The 21511-nt window shown below is 37.9% G+C and overlaps 1 protein-coding gene across 2 annotated transcripts in view; it reads left to right on the top strand.

The window, feature by feature from the left end:
• Window positions 1-20288, top strand: part of ABHD5 (abhydrolase domain containing 5, lysophosphatidic acid acyltransferase) — a 28245-nt gene extending 7957 nt beyond the window's left edge. Inside the window, exons 1-7 of one of the 2 annotated variants that reach the window (XM_058800851.1) lie at window positions 3570-3719; window positions 5959-6044; window positions 6322-6694; window positions 10130-10284; window positions 14402-14513; window positions 15048-15234; window positions 17203-20288. In XM_058800851.1, the coding sequence (XP_058656834.1) occupies window positions 6035-6044; window positions 6322-6694; window positions 10130-10284; window positions 14402-14513; window positions 15048-15234; window positions 17203-17292 (927 nt within the window). In that variant the 5' untranslated portion in view covers window positions 3570-3719; window positions 5959-6034 and the 3' untranslated portion in view covers window positions 17293-20288. Of the gene's footprint in view, window positions 1-3569; window positions 3720-5958; window positions 6045-6321; window positions 6695-10129; window positions 10285-14401; window positions 14514-15047; window positions 15235-17202 lie in introns of those variants that run through there. The other variant, XM_058800843.1, reaches the window with a different exon arrangement.
• Window positions 20289-21511: the final 1223 nt, after the last annotated feature.

Raw genomic sequence — 21511 nt, 5'->3', positions numbered from 1 at the left:
TAGTGATTACTAAAATATTTTTCTTTGCATATTAGGGTTTTTTGCCAGGGTGGTGTTGCTGGTAACTCTTAACAAAGAAGGATCAATTCTTGCCATAATCAGTCTTGTACAGCACCCAATATTCTCATTTTGCAGGCTATTAAAGTAATGAAATGGGAAAGAAAAAGTTTATTATAACTCAGTTCTGTCATGGATAGAAATGAGCCAGATATAAACCTGCTATTTTTCTCTGACATTTTGACACAGAAAGTTCTATTTGAAAGTGTCATCCTTGACTGGTTCTTTTGCTTTTTATTGTTTCAGGTTATTACCCATAAACTTGAAATTTAGTAACCAAATATAGAATTTGCTCTGAAAACTTAGTGTTTTGTGTTGATGGTGGAAGAAACCATCCTATGTACTCTTAAGCTTTGTGCAGACTACTGCTGATGCTGAGGAAAATGCAGAAAGCATCCAGTAAAAAGGAGATAATGAAAATTATTAAAAGATATCTGTAGTTACTTCACTTTAAGTATCCGTGCTGTGTTAACTGTGAAGTGTTTATAGAACATTATAGTAAAACAGTTTTATTTTTAAAATTGGCACTTTGCCATAAATTTTTTATGCTGACCTCTTTATCAGTTATGAATACCTGATGCTTCTTTTCACTTCTTTTTTGCCCATTCTTAGTATTTCTTTAACAACTGAAAGGGCTGGATGAGTTGTGAGAAGTAACATGGTGTTTTTATGGGCTGAGGTTTATGTAAGACCTTAGAAGAGTGAGCCTTATGTTGCTTATACTTAGATTGCAACATACTGGCAATTTTGAATTCCTTTGCCAGCACAGTACTGCAAAAGTACTTTATGCACGAACAAGAGGGTAGAATCTGAGCTGCCTTTCCAATAGTTTACCTTTGTTTTTTTTTTTTTTTTGTTACAGTGTAAGAGTCTCTTAAATTGGAGCTAGCTTGAATTGCTGGGTGCTTATAGCTGCATTGTCAGTTGAAAGACCCTGAAAATCCCAATGCCATACTGGGCAGAAACAGTACCAAATTCTCTGCATTAATATGTTTTTCTTTCCTTTCTTAGTTCTAAATGGCTGAAATTAATTCTGAGAGTCAGGAGAGGTGGAGGTTAGGGTTTTCCAGAGATCAACTTCATTCTAAGAAGATTTAAGGGTAAAGGGTAAAGCTTGAAGTAGTGTACCAGTGAGTTCACTCAATGTTTCAGCTTTTTAAGTTTTTGAGCTTGCTCCCTAGCTCAAAACTTGGTAGTTTGCAATATTGTCTGCAAAAGTTCAATTAAAAATATTAAATGCATTTGTTTCCTGAGAGGAAGACGAACAGATGCAGCTCTGTTTCTTGTGCAATTCAGTTACTTTCCCATAATCCTTCCTTTGGAAGTTACTCTGTATTTGTTGTATAACCTGAGCACTGGCTTCCTTACTGATGTAGTTTTAAAGTCCAAGTAATTCTTTGTGACAGGAAAATCTGTTCTCCACGCTCCTGTCACTGCTGCATGGTTTTTGGTCTGTACTGGGAGTTTTGATTGCCATACTAAATTCAAAATTCTTAGTGAAAAGCTGATTTTACATTCAACATTTTAGAAAGGTTTTTGCATGTCTGTCTTGGTGGGTCAGAAATTTTTGACAGGTGGTCATGTAGCAAATGGTATTGTATTTGTTTGCTGTGGTTTGGTGGAATTCTGTTACCTTTTTGCAACTGGTTTGGTTTGCAAAGGTTTTTTGGTTTGGTGTTCTGCCAAAACCAGACTTGCCATGGGTCATGATGGCTAGGTCTGCAATGCTGGTGTATGTGGGGAGATGCTTCCATTGAATGACTTCAAGCTTAATACATATCTTGTAAGCCATGCATTCCTGTAATTCTAATGTAGGTAAATCCTGAGCTTGAAAAGGGAGAGCATGAGCTCCATTTCTGTACATTATATCTTCTGCATAGAGTTATAAGCAACTTCTGCTGAATATTTTAATGTGGTAGAGCTTCATTTTTTAAATTCACAATACAGGCCAAAAATCAAATAGCCAGAAATCAATAGAAATCAATAGCTGTTTCAGTACATACCTCATTGTTAGAATATATGTTTTCAGTTCTTCAGCAGTATCTAAGTTTTCACAAACTTTTTGTGATTATGTCAAATTTGTGACTGGCTTCAGATCCATTAATTGTCTTGCATGGATTCAACTCTCACCAAGCTGAATAGGGTTAACGGAGCTGACAGAAAGCTCCAACATTGGTGGTACAACCAATTTGCCACATTCTTCATTTGGATTGATCTGAACAGTGGAGGTGAATGGGTGGGTCAGGCTCACTGTACCTCTGCCTCTACTTGATTCTCAGCTCTTTTGAAAGTTACCCTCAGGCAATTCAAGCAGTGCTGACAGTAAGATCTTGATTCAAATTAACATTCAGGCAGCTGAGGACAGGCAGTATTATCCTGAGCTACATTCAACACAATATTTATTCACTTATTAAGTGTCAAAATATGGTAATAATTATTTATTTTTATCCTTTCTTATGCTTGCAAGCAGGGTCTCAGACCACTTGCTCCAGCCAGCCGGTGTTTTAGATCCTGCCTGGTGATTAGGTCCCTGCATGTAGTGGTTGCAGCTCCACTTAGTCACATGTTTGTGCATGTGTCCCTTTTGTTTGCATTATTTATTACAGTATTTAATCATCAACATAGGCTACTGATGGTCCCCACTAATCTCCTAGTCTGACACTAATCACCTTGACTTTCACTGAGGTCATGCATTGGGTGTCTCCAGGGCTTTCCCTTCCTTCTGGTCTCCTTCCCTGGATGTGTTAGAAGAAGTGTGGAAGTGTGTCTGGAGGTCTGTCAGCAGAGAGAGTGACTTCTTTGAATGCCTGGCAGGCCAGCAGCCCTCCACCCCACCTGCTAGCCTCTGATTTTTCCAGCCTCTGTTATTCCAGATGTTTTCAGATGGATGTGAAGAATGTAACTAACCCCAAACTGAAGATGCAAGGAATCACCCTATGCAATGCTTTGCCCTACTGCTGGTTATTGATTATTTTAGCGTGGATGTGCACAGTGGTTTATGTTACTACATGGCCACAAACAAATACCCTGGTTAAGTTCCACCATGTGCCTTGGTATTTGATGTGTAACACCTGTAAGTACATTTGGTAAAAAATTACAAAAATTTGGGCTGTCGGTTGCCAGATTTATATCCCACTTTCTGAAATAGCAAGTAGCTGAGGCCAGTGGACCTCCTAACTCCTCACAATACAAGGTTCTGCTCTTGACTTTTCACAAAAAGGCAGGTGGGAACAGAGTGTAAGGGAAGTGGTGGGTGATGAGAGCAGTGTGGGGTCTGACTCCTGGCAGTGGGTAGCTCACTTACAATGTGGAACTACTGCTGGAATCTTTTGTTTTCTTTCATAACTCATTTCCATTGCTGTTGTGCACACTGTTTTAAAAGGTCCATTGCTTCATTTTTGACATTGTGTAGCACTTACAGCTTTATAGCACAGAAATAAAAATGATAGACCACGTAAGCAATGGACATTCCTGTATGCATTTAGAAGACACATTGAGCACAGATGTATGAAAGAAATTATACAACTATAGCCTTCCAAAGTTATCGGAAAAATATTCAAATAGATTAAATAAGTGTTTGTTCTCTGTGTGTGGAAAACATCTAGCAATGTGGTAAGTCTTTTCTGGAAGGAGGCAAACAAAGGATTAAGCCTTGACTATAGGTAACTAAATATTTTCTTTCTAAAATAGTATTTCTAAAAAATACTCACTTTTTTGCATGAAAGCCTTCACCGCTTACTCTTTTAGTTCAGCAAGTACAACAGGACAGAATTGCAAACATAGTTTTAATTTTAAAAGCTTCAGCTTGCTAACTGTATTTGTCAAACTATACATGTATGCAATGCCTCTTCTGAATTAAAATCTCGGTATTTCTAAAAAGATCTTGTAGGTAACAAAAAAAGGAGTGGGCAACTTTACCATTCTGATACATTTTCCTAAATAATTTTTCTAAGTATCCATGTGCCTCCCTAGGACTAGGAAATAAAATTCTGGGACTATGATCTGTAGATGTCACTTCTGTTTCATTGTGGCCATATCCCTGCACTGTTTTCTTGTTGGCATGTTGCAGCTTTACATGTCTGTGAATAAATAAATAAGATCTTTAAAGTATTTTCTTTGCTTATTTAGTGGTTTTTCTGAGAAGAAACAGTACATAGAGTTTCAGCTTAGAGGAAATAGTGACTAGTTTTGTTTCTGACCCAAGAATTAAGAATGAAAATGCCTAGTTGAACATGTAATTAGCAGAAAGCTTGACTCAGAAGAGTGGTGACCTAGCTGTTGTTTAATAATTTACCAGAGTAATTCATAGCCCTGGACAAAATTAGCGTTGTTGTTAAACTCTGATTTCACGGTTACTTGCGGGTAAAATTACTTTTGGCTTGTCCCGGCTTTAACTTCTTAAAGATCTTACTTTTAAATCAATGCATAACTGTGCATAATGTGGAAGCAGAATGCTTGGATGCCCATTTTCCTAAAAGGTGCTAAGTTCCTTCATTTCTTAGATTGCCTGAGCACATGGCATGGAAGGACATACAACCACCTGTTGCCAGCTCCTCAATTAAATTGATGATAACAATTCCCATGGTCCCTCCTTGTAACTTTTAACTCCAGTGATCTGGTGGGTCAGGAGAATGAATATTTACAGAACAGTCAGATATCACTGTAGAGGAATGAATAATACTGAATAGCAGTGGGCCTGAGTGATTGGATGATTAATCTGGTCTGTTCAGATATGGTTTGGGGCTTTGTTTCTTAAATGTCCTCTCACAGGTTTCTGTGAATCTGAAAAATGCTGCTTGCCGTTGCATTGTGCATTCCCAGAAAACCATCTTATCATAAACTTACGGAGCTATGCAGCTCTGGTAGATCAGCCCCTTAGAATGTGTGGAAAAGATCCTTTGGGTAAAGAACTTGTGGGGCCCTATCTTTAATGTATTACTGATAAGTTGTGCACACTGAAAAAGTGGATGTTAGTAACCTAATAATCTTTCAGCATTAGTTGTTGTGTAACTAATACTCTCGGTGTTCAGTCCTGAAAATTCTGTATGTAACTAACTGGAAAGCAGTTCAATGTAGAAAAAGAGTGCTAGAGGAAGTTGATTTGGTGACTGATATCCTCTTCCCTGCGAGGTCCTGCAGTGGCAGCTTTGCACTGGTAGTCTGAGATGGAAAAATAAGATTCTGTTTTAAAATCAGGGGGTGAATTAGCACCCAGGAAGATCTGGGTTTGTACCAAACTGCCGTACGCTTTGCAGCACTGGGCTAGGCAATGCTGCCAGCTGAGTCATTCCCCCTGCTCTCATGGTCAAGCTGGCTGTACCAAGATAGTAACTGACAGCTGGAGAAGCAGCTTCTGCAGAGGGAATTGTTGGTTTGTTTTGCTCTGGGACTTTGTTTCTAAGTTTGTAATTAAGGTCCTAGGTTTTTGCTTGGTAGGATAAACCTGCTTATTTTTCACTTTTTAAATTTAGAGTAATAATCAGGTTAGGCCGGTGAAGGCAGAGCTTATTGCTTTTTTGGAAATAATAGGTTCATGCAAGGTTATGCAGGCAGACTTCCAAAGGAACTTGAGAGGAGGCTGGAAACTCCAGTGATTGTTACATATCCTGCCAAGCTTGTTGGGTTGATGTGAGGGTTCATGTCTCCAGATCAGTATGCTCTGATAGGAGGACACGGTGGAAAAAACTGCTCACCCTTTGAAGAATGCCCCTGTTTGTGATGCCACTTTATAAAAAGTCCGGAAAAAATTAATTCCCTCCCAGTGCAAAAAATAGTGTTCTTCACACCGTGTGCTTAACGTGGGCTCTCTTATGAAGAGCAGCAAAAGAAATGTCTTCAAAGCATCAGTGCCAAAAATTACCGTGCTGCTCAAGATATTTTTATTCTATGTTGCTGTTGTAGGTTTGGGTGGTTATTCAGCTGGCTTCCTGCCTGGTGTCCCACATCACTGCTACACCTTAAAGAGGCTGAGGACAAAATGCTAAAATGTAAGTCTTTGGTTTTTAATAAGTTTCATAGATATAACTAGATTTTTTATAAATTAACCTTAAGTATAAGCAAGAGAAGTTTTTCAGTATGTATTTTACACTGTGATGAAATAAGCAGGTTTAAAATTACACTTTCATTTTTCACTTATGTAGATACTTGATTAGAAGCGATCTCCTTTGAAAGGAGCCCCTATTTAAAACAGTGGTTTCAGTAGAATGTACTTTATATTTTGTCAGGTGTGTTTAGCAACACAATTTTTTCCCCTTTTTTCTCCAGGTATTGCAAGCATATACAATAAACGATACGTGTATATATCTAATGGAAATAAAATATGGACATTGACATTCTCTCCAGACCTTTCAAATAAAACTCCCCTTGTTCTCCTGCATGGGTTTGGAGGAGGTGTTGGACTGTGGGCTCTCAACTTTGAAGATCTGTGTGAGAACAGGACCGTTCATGCTTTCGACCTCTTGGGATTTGGACGTAGCAGTAGACCCCACTTTGACACTGATGCTCGGGAAGCAGAAAATCAGTTTGTGGAATCCATAGAAGAATGGAGAAAGGAGGTGGGGCTAGAAAAAATGATTTTGCTTGGACACAACCTAGGCGGATTCCTGGCTGCTGCTTACTCCTTAAAATATCCATCAAGGTATGTGAAAATAAAGGAATAAAGGGATTCCTTCTCTGTATTTGACTTTAATTATTTTATTGATTTTAATATAGATTTTCTTTTTCAGGCTCTTTGTCGATAATATTTATGTAGATGACTGTGATAATTTAAAGAAATTATACAGAATTCTAAGACCAAAGTATTAATTGTGTGGTTTGTTTCCAGGTGAAGGAAATAGGTAGATATGGTAAACATGATTTTCTGTATACTTTTCTGTACCTCTTCAGTTCAGTACTCCCTTGCCATTTTATAAGGTGAAATAGCAGTTAATATATTTATGGGTGAATGTTTTGTCTCAAAGATGGTTTTTGTGAAGGGAAAATAGGCCTGTTTCTGCCAAACTTCCCACTCTTATGGATAACATTGAAACTTCTAATTCCCCTTGGTAATTTATGCCTATATTCTAGCAGTCAGTCTGGTGCCAGTAGAATGATGTAAAAATTATTTTAGTGACTCTTTGATTTAAATTGTCTGTGTGCCACTTCATATTTCTTTGTAAGACAACCCATCTGCAGTAGTTCTCTAATTGTATTTCACCAGCATTTTCTGCACCATGTTTTGTCCAACAGTTAATACATTTTTTCCCCTTAAAGTAATATTTTTTTTTAATATATCTGATTATAAGTCCGGTTATTTATCCCCTGCTGAGCTAGGATCTCACCCACCAAGGCAATTCTGTATCAAAAAATGGCAATGCTTTTGTTGGGATACACTTAGTGGTTTCCCATGAAAAACTGAATGTAAGCTTAACTCTCCACATCATATAGCAAATTCTATATTTTACTAAACATATCTTATTCTTTTCTATTCATGTCAAGTTTTACTGTTTCTTTGTTTCTCAGTTGGATATATTTTAAGTAATTTCGTGCATCGTTTTTCCCTAAAACACTTTGCCTTTTTCTTTCTAAATGGACAACAATTAGCACAAGTGGCTGGAAATGATGTGTGAAAGTAGATGTGTTTCTAAATCCAGAATTGCAATAAAGATATAAACCTGTTAGCCTTTTAGTTATAAACCAACTTCTAGCTAACTGTAGTTAGCTTTTTGTAGGGATCACTTATCATTTCCTTACCTCTTTTTCCAAAGGATCTATAAATGGCACTGTACTATCCCTATGGGATGGGATATTGGTTTTGCCCACTGCTGATTTACATCAAAAGTGATGCTTTATTTTCATGCCTCACTGTGCTTCAGTTGGGGTTAATTAATTTGGAGATGTTTCAGTTTATGCTCTCACATTATTAATATTTCTCTGAAATTAAACTAAGACCACCAAAATAACAGATTGACTGTTAGGGTCCTAAAAGAGCATTGAATCAAGTGATAAATATAGCACAGCTTTCAGCCAGGTTATCTAACAATTCATTAGAGGCTTAAGGGATTCTGGATACATATTGTTAGGAAAGTACATCTGTTTCTCCAAGCATAGATGATCCGTTAATTTGCTATACTGTACCAGAGTCCATGGAAAATCTGAGGCTACTAATCCAAAAAGATTCCCGTTAGCATATTGCCAACTTGAAGTGGGCCATGATTTTCAAATCGTGCAATTTCTGGACATTTACTTAGGAAGTGATTCTCATAGTCAACTTCCCATTATCCTGGGTTATGTTTTAGGCTTGTTTACCAAAAGGAGAAATGCCAAACAGGAAGGAAAGTATTAAGAAAGGAAGCATGAAGCAAAGGTTACTTTATTTCTATTAATTTGTTTGCCATATTATACTTGATGTTTGTGCACGGTGTGTGTGGCTGTCCTGAGTGGCTCCTCCTGGCTTGCGCTGCTGTGCCTCTGATCTCCCCTGCTTGGTTTGTACAGTTAGGTTCTACCCTGTCCTCTCTTACTATTGCTGTTTGCTGCAGGGTGCAAGTATGCTCATAGCTGAGCTGACAACCAAGAAATGTCTTTGTGATGTTAATCCTTTCCAACCCTTCATTCCAAGCACAGGGTTTTGGTTTCCCAACTGATCATAAGCCAGAAATAACTTTTGGGATCACTTCTGGCATCATTTTAGGCACTATGAACTCTTCTGTGTTTATATATAATCTCATGGCTTTAACAGGAAAGGAAGAAATTAAGGAAAAAGTAAAGATAAAAAGGTAAAAAGATAAAGATAAAAATAAGATAAAAATATTGAAACTGTATATGGATTTAGGTTAGATAAGACTTTTAGGATCTAGTCCAACTGTTCACCCAGCACTTCCAAGTGCACCACTAACCCATGTCCTTAAGCACTGCATTCACACATCTAAGTACCTCCAAAGATGGGTACTCAATCACTTCCTTGGGTGTAGCATCATAAGATGTTATAGGTGAGATAGGACATAAAGGATTATCTGGTTCCAACCCCCCTGCCATGGGCAGGGACACATCCCACTAGACCAGATAGAACAAGACAGCCTGTTCCAATGCTTGACAGCCCTTTCAATGAGGACATTTTTCCTAATATCCAATCTAAACCTCTAAACCTCCTTGAGGCTGTTTCCTCATGTCCTATTGCTTGCTACCTGGGACAAGAGACCAACTCCCAGGTTGCTACAACCTCCTGGCAGGTAGTTGTAGAGAATGATAATGAGAAAGCTGAAATGGAAAATCATCTTTAAATTGAAAACTATAGTTGAGTCACTTTTTCCCAGAAATCACCACTATCTAGGACATGTAAGAATAGGTGTTATTATGGGATTAAATGGAAAAGGGACAATTAAAGGGAAAGGGACAATTCTAATCTACCAGGATGAATTAGAATTTTGCTTGAGGGGAACCCACAGCATGAAGTGATCAATAGTTGCATGTGCTGGAGACTTCTACAATGCTTTCTGTACTGATATTCCTTTGAGTAATAATTTTACAAATTGCTTCTCTGATGTTTTCTTTCATGACCTAAAATCAATCGATTTGGAAGACTACTGCTAGTTTTACTGTCTTTTTCAGTTCAGATTTTACTTTGATGATTTTTCAGTTAAATTGTGTCTCTTCTTTGAACAGAGATCTTAGACTTCTAGAAACTTCACTTTAATGAAACAGATGCAATTACCCTCTTTCCTGTCAAATTAAACTGCTCCTGCAAATAATATTGACTAAGCATTTAGATTAGGCTATTATTAAAAATAGAAACAAGACTATCCTTTCTCTCAAAGGTTTGTGACGGTGGGTATCTGTAATGTACTGAGTTTCTCTTTGTGACACATGCTTCCATGTTTCTGGTTCATACATATGATTAGGTGCAATTCACTCTCTAATTAGTAACTGAAATCAAAATAGTTGATGAATCAGAAACGAGGTAATAAGCCTCTGTGATAGAAGTGACTAAAGTAGGCTGTATGTATGTATCTGTAAAACAGACAGCATGTTTTCATCATGCTCGGTTAAAGAAAAGCTACTGTACTTTAAACCCATGAACCTTTTTTGCCAACAGGGTCAAGCATCTTATCTTAGTGGAGCCATGGGGTTTTCCAGAGAGGCCTGACAATGCTGAGCACGAAAGACCAATTCCAATCTGGATCAAAGCACTAGGAGCTATATTGAGTCCATTTAATCCGTTAGCTGGGCTAAGAATAGCAGGACCCTTTGGTGAGTTTTAGCTACTCTTAAATACCATTTCTATTTTGGTTAAGCATAAACATGGAGCAGACAACACATTATGATAAGTTTTTTTGCAAGTCTGTATCAGCCACGAAGGAAAGAGTTGGAGGAGAAACTGGGAGAGGATAAAGAAAGTTTGAACTCTTTAGGAAAGAAGGCAAACTCTTGCTATTAGAGGTACTAGTACAATAGTCTACAATAGTCTACAGCAAGCTACTCTATGTGATCTGTTCAGTTATGGTGAGTTGGATTATGCAGGTGTCTGTTGCGGAACCCTGACAGAGAGGTGTGAATGTGAAAGGGTTTTTTCTGGTTGCCTCTGGTCACAGTCCATTTCAGTTCTAATTTGCTCATCAAACTTCTAATTCCAGTTTAATGAGCAAATGGGATTTCCAAATTCCCTTAACATTAGAAGGCAGTCTGTCATAAATGCAAGAATTGGCCTGAGTTTAAAGAAGTTGAAACTGGGTTCTTTCCATTAGCCGTTTTCTTACTGCTCTAGGAAATCTTGTGGGCCTCATTGGTGTCCTGCATTATGGTGGCAATTCATATTTCCATTTCTTCAACAGCACTGATGGAATGGTAGATAAACTGTCTATACTCTAATACTAGGGCTAGGTAGTGCTGACCAAAAATACTGGTTTTAGTTAATCTGGGAAATGAAGAGTGTAATAAAATCTAGAAGTCATTATAGCTATTCCTTCTAGAGGAGAAAGAGATTATCTGTCTGTTACTCTCTGTGCTACTGAGTTATCTTCTGGAGAGTCTTGGAAAAATACATCCTTAAGATCCCTCACAAATATAATTAACTAACCTCTTCATCAGTTTTGGTATTCAGTCTGAAGATAAACTCGTGAGATTTCTAGGCATTGTTTACATTTAAACCACATCTGTTTCCTAAATCTATTTCTATAGAATATATATTTCAATATGCTGCATACACTCATTTGTTTGTTTCTTTTCAATAGTGTGACAAATTTCATTTTTCAGTCAAGCAACATGTTTTGTACAAACAGATTTTTTTTTTTTAAGTAAAATGCTAATTTGGTTAAGAAAACAACCTGGAAAATATTGAGTGTTATGCACTGTTTTAATGTGTTCTATCCAATAACAAGAACATGCATAAATCAATCCACATGGGAAAATTCAAAGCTGAAATTGTCTTCCTTAGCAAAAAGTGAAGTCAAACTGTGCTGCAGAAGCAGACTCTGTCCTGGCAAGGTGTCCCCACACCTAGTCTCACTTACAGGTTGCCATGAAGGGCAGTGCCTTTAAAAAGTTTTTCATCTGTTTCTCACTGCACTGGTAAAAAAGTTTTTCATCACTAAATTAAGTTCTTGACAGGTGAAACATAGTTCTTAGAGAAGGGTAGGTCTATACACTGTGCTGCAAGTAGCCATCAGACCTGACCTGATGAAGGCACTGAACCGATCCCCAGTTTCCTTCCACGTGCAGACATGTTTAAGCTGATGGGCAGACCTGGTTGTTTGAACTTCACTCTAAAGCCAATTGCTCTTATTCAAAGGTGTAAGTTCAAATGTGAGCAAGTTCATTGGATATCACCATAGTATCACATGGATATTTAATCAGTCCCATGGGCAAATACTTAAAACTGGAAGAGAGACAGAATCCAGATATTTTTTTCTTTGAGTGGTTTCCAGTAGTTGATTTGCATGTTTTCCTTCTTAACTGGAGCACTCACCCAGGAGTTTCACAGTTTGGTGGGGCTTTGGTGCTTAGGTTGGATTTCTGAATTCCATTACTAGAGCTGGATGCCTGAAAATTCCTCACAACAGACATGTCAGTGTGACCACGCCCTTTTTGTGGAAATCTGTGTCTTCAGTGTTGGAATTTCTTACAGTATTTTCATAGACACTGTGGAAAACATCAGCCAGACAATTCAGAATTTCTTTAATAAATATTACAACAATGACTTACAGTCTGATTTAATTCCAAAATTTTTTCCAAGTTGCCTTGAATCCTTGTTTCATTCTCCCCTGTAAATTCCCAGGGGAAAAATATTTTGGAATTGGACCCACAGACAAGGCACTTCTTACCAAAACAGAAAGTGAATTCTAAAATTTGGTAACACTTTGTGGCATGGCCTCTATGCTGACAGCTAGACAAGGCGCAAAATTAATTTCTTTTTTGCAAGAACTCTTATTCCAAGCCAGCTGTGTTCGCTTGTATTCAAAAAACCCAAACACACAGAAAAAGAAGTCCAGCAATTGTACTCTATGCAGGGAAAATAGAGCAAAGCCAATTGCCAGATTTTTACAAAATCTTCATTGCTTTGGGAGTTAAATCACTGTTTCATAAGGGAATTATTTTCTCTTGCACTGTATTCATTTTCTAAATCTGTTCAAAGCATGTGTAAGGGTGTGTTGCAATAATCTCCAGGTTACGAAAACATAGATCACTGTGACAAGGTCTGCATAAATAATACCAGGCCTTTGCCCAGGACTGGGTGGGAAGAAGTGACATCATCATAATTGCACAGATTAACAACAGCATGAAGTTGCTACTGTCTGTGAAAGGGGAAACATAACCACGAATAGTCACACTCAGTCAGCTCAGTGTCCACATGGAGACCAGTGATGAGTATGGTTCCTCACAGATCACTGTTGGGATCAGTTGTTATGCACCTTTGTCAGCAACACAAACAGTGGGATTGAGTGCATCCTCAGCAGCTCTGCTGATGGCACCAAGCTGTGTGGATAACAAGCTGTAGGGGAGAGATGCCAGCCAGAGGGCCCCTTGAGAGGTGGGCTCATGGCAACCTTGTGAAGTTCAACAAGGCGGTGTGAAAGCCTTGTGGCAATCCTGATCACCTCTGAACAGAGAATAGATGGAGAGCAGTCCTGAGGAGAAAGACCTGGGGTGTTGGTTAGTTGATGAGAAGTCCAAAATGATCCAGCAATGTGTACTTGCAGCCCAGAAAGCCAACTGCATCCTGGGCTGCATCAAAAGCAGCATTGAGGGAGGTGATTCTCCCCCTCTACTCTGCTCTCATGACACCCCATGTAGAATACTGCATCCAACTCTGGGGCTCCAGTATAAGAATGTTGGAGACATTCCCCTTGGAGATAGTCAAGAGGAGGGACATGAAGATAAGAAGGCTGGAGCACCTCTCCTATGAAGACAAGCTGAAAGAGTTGGGCTTCATAAGAGAAGGCTTTGGGGACACCTTGTGGGAGCCTTCCAGTACCTTCAGGAGGCCTACAAGAGGGCTGGAGAGCAACTTTTTAAAAGGGTCTGTAGTGATGAGACAGGGGTAATGATGGAAGAGTTTAGATCAGATATTAGGGATGACTAATACTCTTAAACTAAGATTAGCCTTGTGATGAGGCTCTTGTCCCAAAGATCCATCAGGTCAATGTAGAAGAGGCTTCTTCCTTAGAGAAGTTATTCAGAAAAGACTCTTAAGTTTAGAAGGCCTGAACTGGCCCCTGAAAAGGCCTACTTCTCTATTGGCTTGTTAGGAGAGCATAAGGACAAGGTTTTCAGCGTTAAGTCTCTTCATTTGTACCAGTAGTTGTGCCTTATGTTAAGATTTCTACACCTGTTTTTCATCATAGACTTCGGTTCTTTCAACTACGCTCTAGTTAGAGGAACTAGCTTCAGAAGCAGACTGTTCTGTAAGAGGAGAAGACAGACTTAAGGAAGAAAACACCCCAGCTTTTTCAACAGTGCCTTCTGGTCCTGAAAGGTGTAGTGCATTTAACCTACCCAGTGCTGCCAGAGCAAGGAGAATGTGTTGGTATCATGTGAGACTAAACTGGTGACAGAAAGGCACTGCTTAGCCCTTTTGCTGGTCCCAGTCTGTAGGTTTCCTCTCTTGCTGTAGTGACCCGACTCAAACATTCCCCATATATATTCAGTGGGGGGAGCAGCATAAAATTCTTTATAGTATTTAAATTTAATTCCTATTAAGTGTAATTCCATTGTGTTTCCCTAAGACATGCAAGTGGTAAAACCACATACACATTTAGAAGCCGTGAGTTTTAAGGGGATGTGTTCTCAGGGCTCTAATGAAAAGCATTAGGCAATCTGATAAAGCAGTTTATACACATTCCCACTCTAACAATGTTTCCCGTTTTAACAGGATTAAGCCTTGTTCAGCGTTTAAGACCAGACTTCAAGCGAAAATATTCATCAATGTTTGATGATAACACTGTGGCTGAATATATCTATCACTGCAATGTACAGTCACCCAGGTGAGTCTGAATTTCCCAGTGAATATTTTGAAGTCTGTTGTTCAATTACCAAGTGCCTGCTACTCCCTCCAATGGCCATGGCAGCAGTGTGCATGCTGGTTTGGTTTTATTTTTAATTGTGTCATTTATTATATTGAAGAAAAAGGTACCATTGCACTTTTTCTGAATTCCAGATACTGATAAATGTAAAACGTATCCTAATTCTATATTTATTCTCAATTTATGTTAATTCTGTGAGAGTTTGGGCATTTCACTTAAATAACTGTTGGAGAATTTTAATGTATAAAGAATTCCTTTAAAAACTGTAAAAATAAGGCATTTCATTCTTTGAAGTGCTACCACTCAGTCATGCAAAAACCTGGGCTCTTCCTGTTGAACATTATATGTAAACCTTGGAAACTTAGTGTTCTTAATTGTAAAACATCCCAGCCTCATGTACTCCGTCATACCAAAAGGCACAGATACTCCATTTTAGATGAAAAGCAGATCCAATGGCAATTTAAATTGGTTTTTACCCTTTTTGATGCCTTGAAGTGGTGAAACAGCTTTCAAGAACATGACGATTCCTTATGGATGGGCAAAAAGGCCAATGCTGCAACGGATTTCACAAATGGATCGAGACATTCCTATCACAGTGGTCTATGGAGCACGTTCATGTATAGATGGCAATTCTGGCAGCACTATCCAGTCTCTGAGACCAAATTCTTATGTGAAGACAATAGTAAGTTTGACTTCTAAAGCAGTTGTTTGTTTTTTGTGTGGATTTCTTTAAGTCATAACTATGTGGCCAGGTTGGATGGGGCCCTGAGCAGCCTGTCTGGAGGTGTCCCTGTCCATGGGGTCGGAACTAGATGAGCTTTAAGGTCCTTTACAACCCAAACTATTCTGTGACTCTCTTTTTTCATACCAGCTGTGGAAATGGTGTCACTTTTGATTTAGAGCCTGGGGTAATAAGTTCTGTTTTCTGTAACAGAGAGAGAGAAAATAAATGTTACATCAGAGAAAACCTAGACAAAAGTGTTGAGTCCCCAGGCTAAGAACAAAACTTGCTGTAACACTAGAAGCCTAGGTGATTCTTTATTTTGTTCTACAACATGCTAATAGAAGTAAGTATTGTGGTCACTGTGTATCAAACCACACCAGCCCTACTATTTCCATGTATATATCAGATAGTGGGGAGGCTCTCATAAACTCTCTTCATCTGTCTGTATAATATATTTGTTCCTCTGATGAGAGAGCAGTTTGTACCTGCTGCTTAGGATCTTGTGAGCATCTTTCTTTAAGTCATTAAAAAAATAGTTAGTGTTGTCTTACTACCTAAGATGTTTTTGTTTAGAGGTATGATATTGTCATTTAAAATGTGCATAATTACAGCTTGATGTGAATGTGCACACTGCATTTTTTGTTGTTGATTTCTATAAAAACTAATTCAAAAGTATTCTTCACACATTTTCACATCAGTCAGCTGTGATAATTGAATATGCATACATGTTGAAATGCTGTGAGGTGATAAAATGTTTGAGCACACCAGCTGTGGTGTTACTGATGTCTGGAACTATCTGGACAGAAGTGTACAGTATGTAAGGTTTATTGTATACTATAACAAGTCACCCAGATAAAATTTTATAACTTGATACAGCTGGATTTAGAGCTGTAAACTCAGAGAAAAGACATTGTTATCCAGCTGTTTTAAGTGTGTTAAAGAGCACAGATACATTTCATAAATGTTGACGTCCAGACTGAAATTGTCACTTAACTGCTGAACCAGAGAGAGGGAGCTGTAACAGAAAGTCAGTGTTAAAATTTGTACAACATATTGCTGGGATAAGCTTATACCATTCAGGGAGATTTTTTCCACTCTGGTCAGGGACTTTTAGAAGGAACTGTAGAAAATGATATTATATTCCAGGCTAAAATTTTGCCAAGCCACATACAGATTCTAAAAGGTAAATTGGAGTGGTAAAATTGCAGGCATACTCAAAAACCCATAGGAGGGCAAGGGCTTTAATGAGATGGAGATGTGGACTTGGCAGTGCCATGCTTGGTAAAATGTACAGAAATTCTGTGGTTTTGTTACATGCATTTATTCCTAAATAATTTTTACTTTGAGTTTCTGGGAGTTTTTAGCGCAATAACATAGCTATACTTGTAGGACATTTGGTTAGAGACTTGAGAGGGTGTTTTAAGGAGGGGAGGGGAAAATTTTTTTTTTTTTTAAAGGTTAGTTCTGGACTGACTGTAAAATAGAGAGCAGGTCAGGTACCTTTGCTGTACACTGTGGTGACAATTTACTTCATAGCATTTTTACAGAAAATAACAAATTCTAGAAGTAGGCTATTTGAGTGGAGAGTGAAGGGACTTAAGATACATCAGAAATTTGATATGCAAGGCTACTAAATTTGTTGTGCAGTGACTTGTTCATGTCTCCATGGTGGGTTGTTTTTTTTTCAACAAGGTGAGCAGTTGAAAAAGCAGTGGTTTTACTTTCTTTTCCTGTGTAGGAAAGTTTCTTTACAAGGAAAGAATATTTTGGTATTCCTTATGTTTAGAGCATCATGTAGCTAGAGCATAGTTGCATGATGCCAACTCTTGGGTAGTGTGTAAAAGCTGGGTTCTTCACCTATCCCAGTATTTATTTTTTTATTACATATTGCTGATACTGACGTGCTTCTTCACCTTTATCGTCCAGGCTATCCTCGGTGCGGGTCATTACGTGTACGCTGATCAACCTGAGGACTTCAACGAGAAAGTGAAAGACATCTGTGACTCTGTGGACTGAGTGTCCTCTGTTCTTTAGGAAGTCATACCATAGATAGCATTTAATGGCAATACTCTCTAGGAAATCACTAAAGAATGCAGAGCTAATGGAACAGGCTCTGCTTGCACACTGTTTCTTCTAAGAAGCCATTTGCACATTTAAACCACTGAGTGCCTATTTTTGGGGGGAATGAAGAGATTTGAAGCTAACTTTGTACAGCTTTTTTTTTTTTTAATTGTCCTGTCAGATAAAAAATTACATGTAACTTTTGAAACTGGAATTGTCTTCAAAATTTAATTGAACTTTGCACATGTTGAACTCTAAAAATGCTGAATTCTCCAACATGGAGAACTGTATCAATAGAGATACAATGTACCAAATGCAATTTGGTTTCTTTATGAATGCTCGTACTTTTTAGTTGATGTTTCATACCAAGAATATGAAACTGCATATGTATTTTATTTTTGGAACCCAGAACTCCATATACAATATTTTAAGAGGGTTTGTTTTTTAATTGAAGTGGTAACAGCTTATGAAACTGATTTTGGGAAAGGGATGGGGCCAAAATAATGAGCAATGTCTGTCACTGAAATATGTTTGTTAGTTTATAAGAATTTGAGGCTCAATATTGGGAAATCCATCTTCTGTTGGATTTTATTTCCATTTATCTCAAGGCATCCTTTTCCATCTGTGCAACTTTTACGGAAGACTCAGTTTATAAGAGTCGATGATGTCACCAGCACTCATGCTTCCATAAATATTTTGATGTGCAGATTTCTGTGATTTAAAATAGAAAAGATGGCTTGTTAGTTACTACACCTTTTTTTAACACTTTACTGCACGATTTGTTACTAGTCTAAATCTAACAGTTGTGGGTAAGCTGATAAGATTTTGATTAGGGCTAGGAGATATCCACCTGGATAGTGAGCCTATTTCCCATTTTCTTTCAGTAGAAAGCCTAGTCCATATTTTAGTGAATTTGAGCTGAAGGAGAGGCAGAATATTGATGTTCTCTAATTGGGAACTACAACAGCTTAATGTATTTTATTTAACATTCAGCCTCCTTATAGGAAGGATTATTATTGGAATGAACAATACCACTGTAATGAATTATAATTACATGTTTTGGAGATTGTTTATATATTTTAATTGAGTATTTCAATATGAGAGATAGTCCAGTCTCTGCTACTTTTTGAATTATAGTTCGATGTTAGTACTTCACATGCCTAGTAAATTATATTAAGAAAAATACTTTGTCACTTTAAAGCCAAATAATGTGGTGGTTTGTTTTTTAACAAGTTTACATAAAACTATTGATCTGTTTTTGAATATTCAATTGACTACTGAAGAGTTCTTGATACTTTTATACAAAGAGAATTTGAATTAATGATAGCACCATCTTAAAGCTTGAATTATGTGCAATTTTTTATCAAATTAAGGAATCATTGCACATATTTATGATGTGGAAGGCAAAGATACCTAAATATTCAGGAGATAATGTAATTATGTTCCCCAGCAGAACATAGTCTCTCTTACTGAAGGAGATATTTATCTATACGGTGCTATGTAAACATAAAACAGTTGTTGTGACTACCTTGACTGGTAGCACTTCATATCTAGCAAGATAAATATTTTAATTAAAAATAAGTATTGAATTAAATTACTTTTTCAATTAGCAGATGCCAGAACTGTAAAACCAAAATTTTGAGTTATTTGCTAAAATCTTGAAAATAAAAAATCAGAATTATCAATTATCAATTCCATTTTTTAATATAAGCTATAAATTATCAGTCATGCCACCATTTAGGTGGATGCCTTCAGCATGTTGGTTATTTTTCACCCTTTTCAGTGTCTTATTTTTTATTTATCAACTTAAACAGCTGTTTTAGTTGTGCATAAAAACCTAAATAAAATAAATTTTGAGTCTTCTCCAAATAATAAAAGGTGAAACAAATTATTGGAATTTTCAGATAGCACTTACTGATGGGAATTGTAGATTCCGCATCAAAAGTTGGAAGTAGGGATAAAAATTGCACACTGGATGTGAATATTGTTTTAAATATACCTTGCTTTTTCAGCTTATTGTACTAATAAGACTTATTGCTTATGTTTTGCACAACAAAAAAAAATTCTTTAATGTTATATTTTATTAATGTTATGACATTATATTGCTTTTTTAAAAAATTATGTGCAATTAAGCCCTGGAAATCAAGAGTTATTAGTAAGTTGAGGTAAATTATCCAAAATACATTAAAAATACATTAATGCTTATTTTCAAATGTCTCAATGTTCTTAGGTTTCCTTGTATTTAACTGAAGTTAGTGAGTGTTTGTCAACAAGCAGCTGCAAGCTGAGAATGTTGTTTGTATGTATAAGGAAAAGGATTCTGTGTTATCTTCCAGGAAGTATTAGATGCTACTGTGAAGGTCAAGATGGAATTCGGAATGTCCTACTGTGTGCAACATAATCTGCTCAAATTACTTTAATAAATGTCATAGGAGGTGCTGAACAGAAAATGAACGGCTGAAAAGACTTGGGAGCTAGACCTTTTGTGGGCAATTACTGTTCAGAAATAATCTCAGTTTCTTCAGGAGTTCTGTTTCAGTGCAGTGACCAGTTGCTTAAATGTACTGTGGTGAGCACTGAATGCTGATGATGCTGTTTTTGTTACAGCACTGTAAAAAAGACAAGAATAACAGGCATAGAGGCACCCAGTAGTCTATCCCATTCTAACATCAAAGTGAAGACAGCTGTGTACCAGAGGCTAGAGCATAACAAAAAGAATCCAAAATATTAATAAAAATCCAAGATAAACTGCCTAAATCTCCAGGACACACTCTTCCTGAGGTTGTTGAGATAAAATTTATTTAAAGTAACTTAGTAATATTTTGTTTGACATGGCTGAGTTCATCTTGTTACTTATTGAACCCTGCCAGATTAGATTTTAGTTCTGAAAAACTGATTTTCAGAGAACTTGTTGATAAGACTCTATAATAAAATGTTTGCAACCATCACAAGGAAGTCCCTGTTTGTATCTGATTGTGAAATGGAAATGGAAAATGTGAATTCTTATGTGTTGATCTTGGAAAAATGGGTCCAAGGAAGAGAAATGTCATCATGTGGTTTCCCTTGGATTAAACTGATGCTGGCCTTTCTTTTTTAAAAGTTAGCTTTTTAAGGTTGCTGCAACTGTTTGTGCTGAATTGGTGTGCCTGTCTCTGCCTGAAATGCTTTCTGTGGTCATTGTGGTTCCTCAAATTCCCAGCCCTTCCAGATCACAGTTACTCAGCTTTTGCAGTGGGATGAAAACAAGACTAAATGCAATAAAAACATCTGGAATTAACCTATGGGCAGACATTTTCAGGAATGCCTGTTTTGTTAGCCTTCATTAAAACATGAGCCTGCAGAATATTAAGGCTCACAGTGAAGTGCTTTTGGGCTCCTTGGCATATCTGTAATTTTGTTGGGTTCTTTTGGCCATTTGACCATCAACCCATCCTGCAGTCTTTGAGCATGGCAGCACAGCCATGAGGCCTTCATCAAGGGATTATGTTTTGTAGGAAGTATAAGGGAAGCTTGTGAAAGGATGAGGCACTACAGGAGCTGAAGAGAGACACATTTTAGGGGGACTGGTAAGATCAGAACAGGACACAGGTGTGTGCAGAAACTGCCTTCTGGTGTTAGTGGCAGCAGGTGGAAATGGATGGAGCTTTCAGGTTTGCAGGCAGATGATGGGCAGAGGGCAGACCAGTGTGGAGAACAGAGGCACGTGGCTGGAATGACAGCCTACAGCATAAGGAACAGTAAGAGCTAGAAAAAAATGAGGCAGCTGGAAACAGCAAAATTCAGCTGAAGAGCTTTGTGGTGGGAACATTCAAGAGCCAGTCATCAGCTCTGGAGGAGGATGAGAAAAATGGTGAAGGAAAGGTTTGGGGTGTCTGGTGTGCATGTAACAGAGCTTACCAAGGTAAGGAGGACACCTGCAGTGCCAGCTGGAGGGAAGTCTGGTTGGAAAGCCTGGATCTACACTATATGGATGTTTTGGTGTCCCTCCTTTGACTAAAGCTCGTCCTTGGAAGGCAAGTGCTTTTTCCCAAGCTGGACACCATTCCCTCAGACTGGTACTTGGACAGGAACCTTAAAAGAATTACCTCTCATGAGAAGCTGACTTCCACAAATCAGAAGTGAGCTGATGGCAAAGCATGTGATGAGGGGGTCACTGGACTGCGTTAGGTAAGAC

The sequence above is a fragment of the Ammospiza caudacuta genome, chromosome 1 (genome assembly GCF_027887145.1).
Source record: "Ammospiza caudacuta isolate bAmmCau1 chromosome 1, bAmmCau1.pri, whole genome shotgun sequence".
Taxonomy (NCBI): Eukaryota; Metazoa; Chordata; class Aves; order Passeriformes; family Passerellidae; genus Ammospiza; species Ammospiza caudacuta.
Note: the sequence above shows the minus strand (reverse complement) of the source record. Positions and strands in the feature narration are given on the sequence as shown.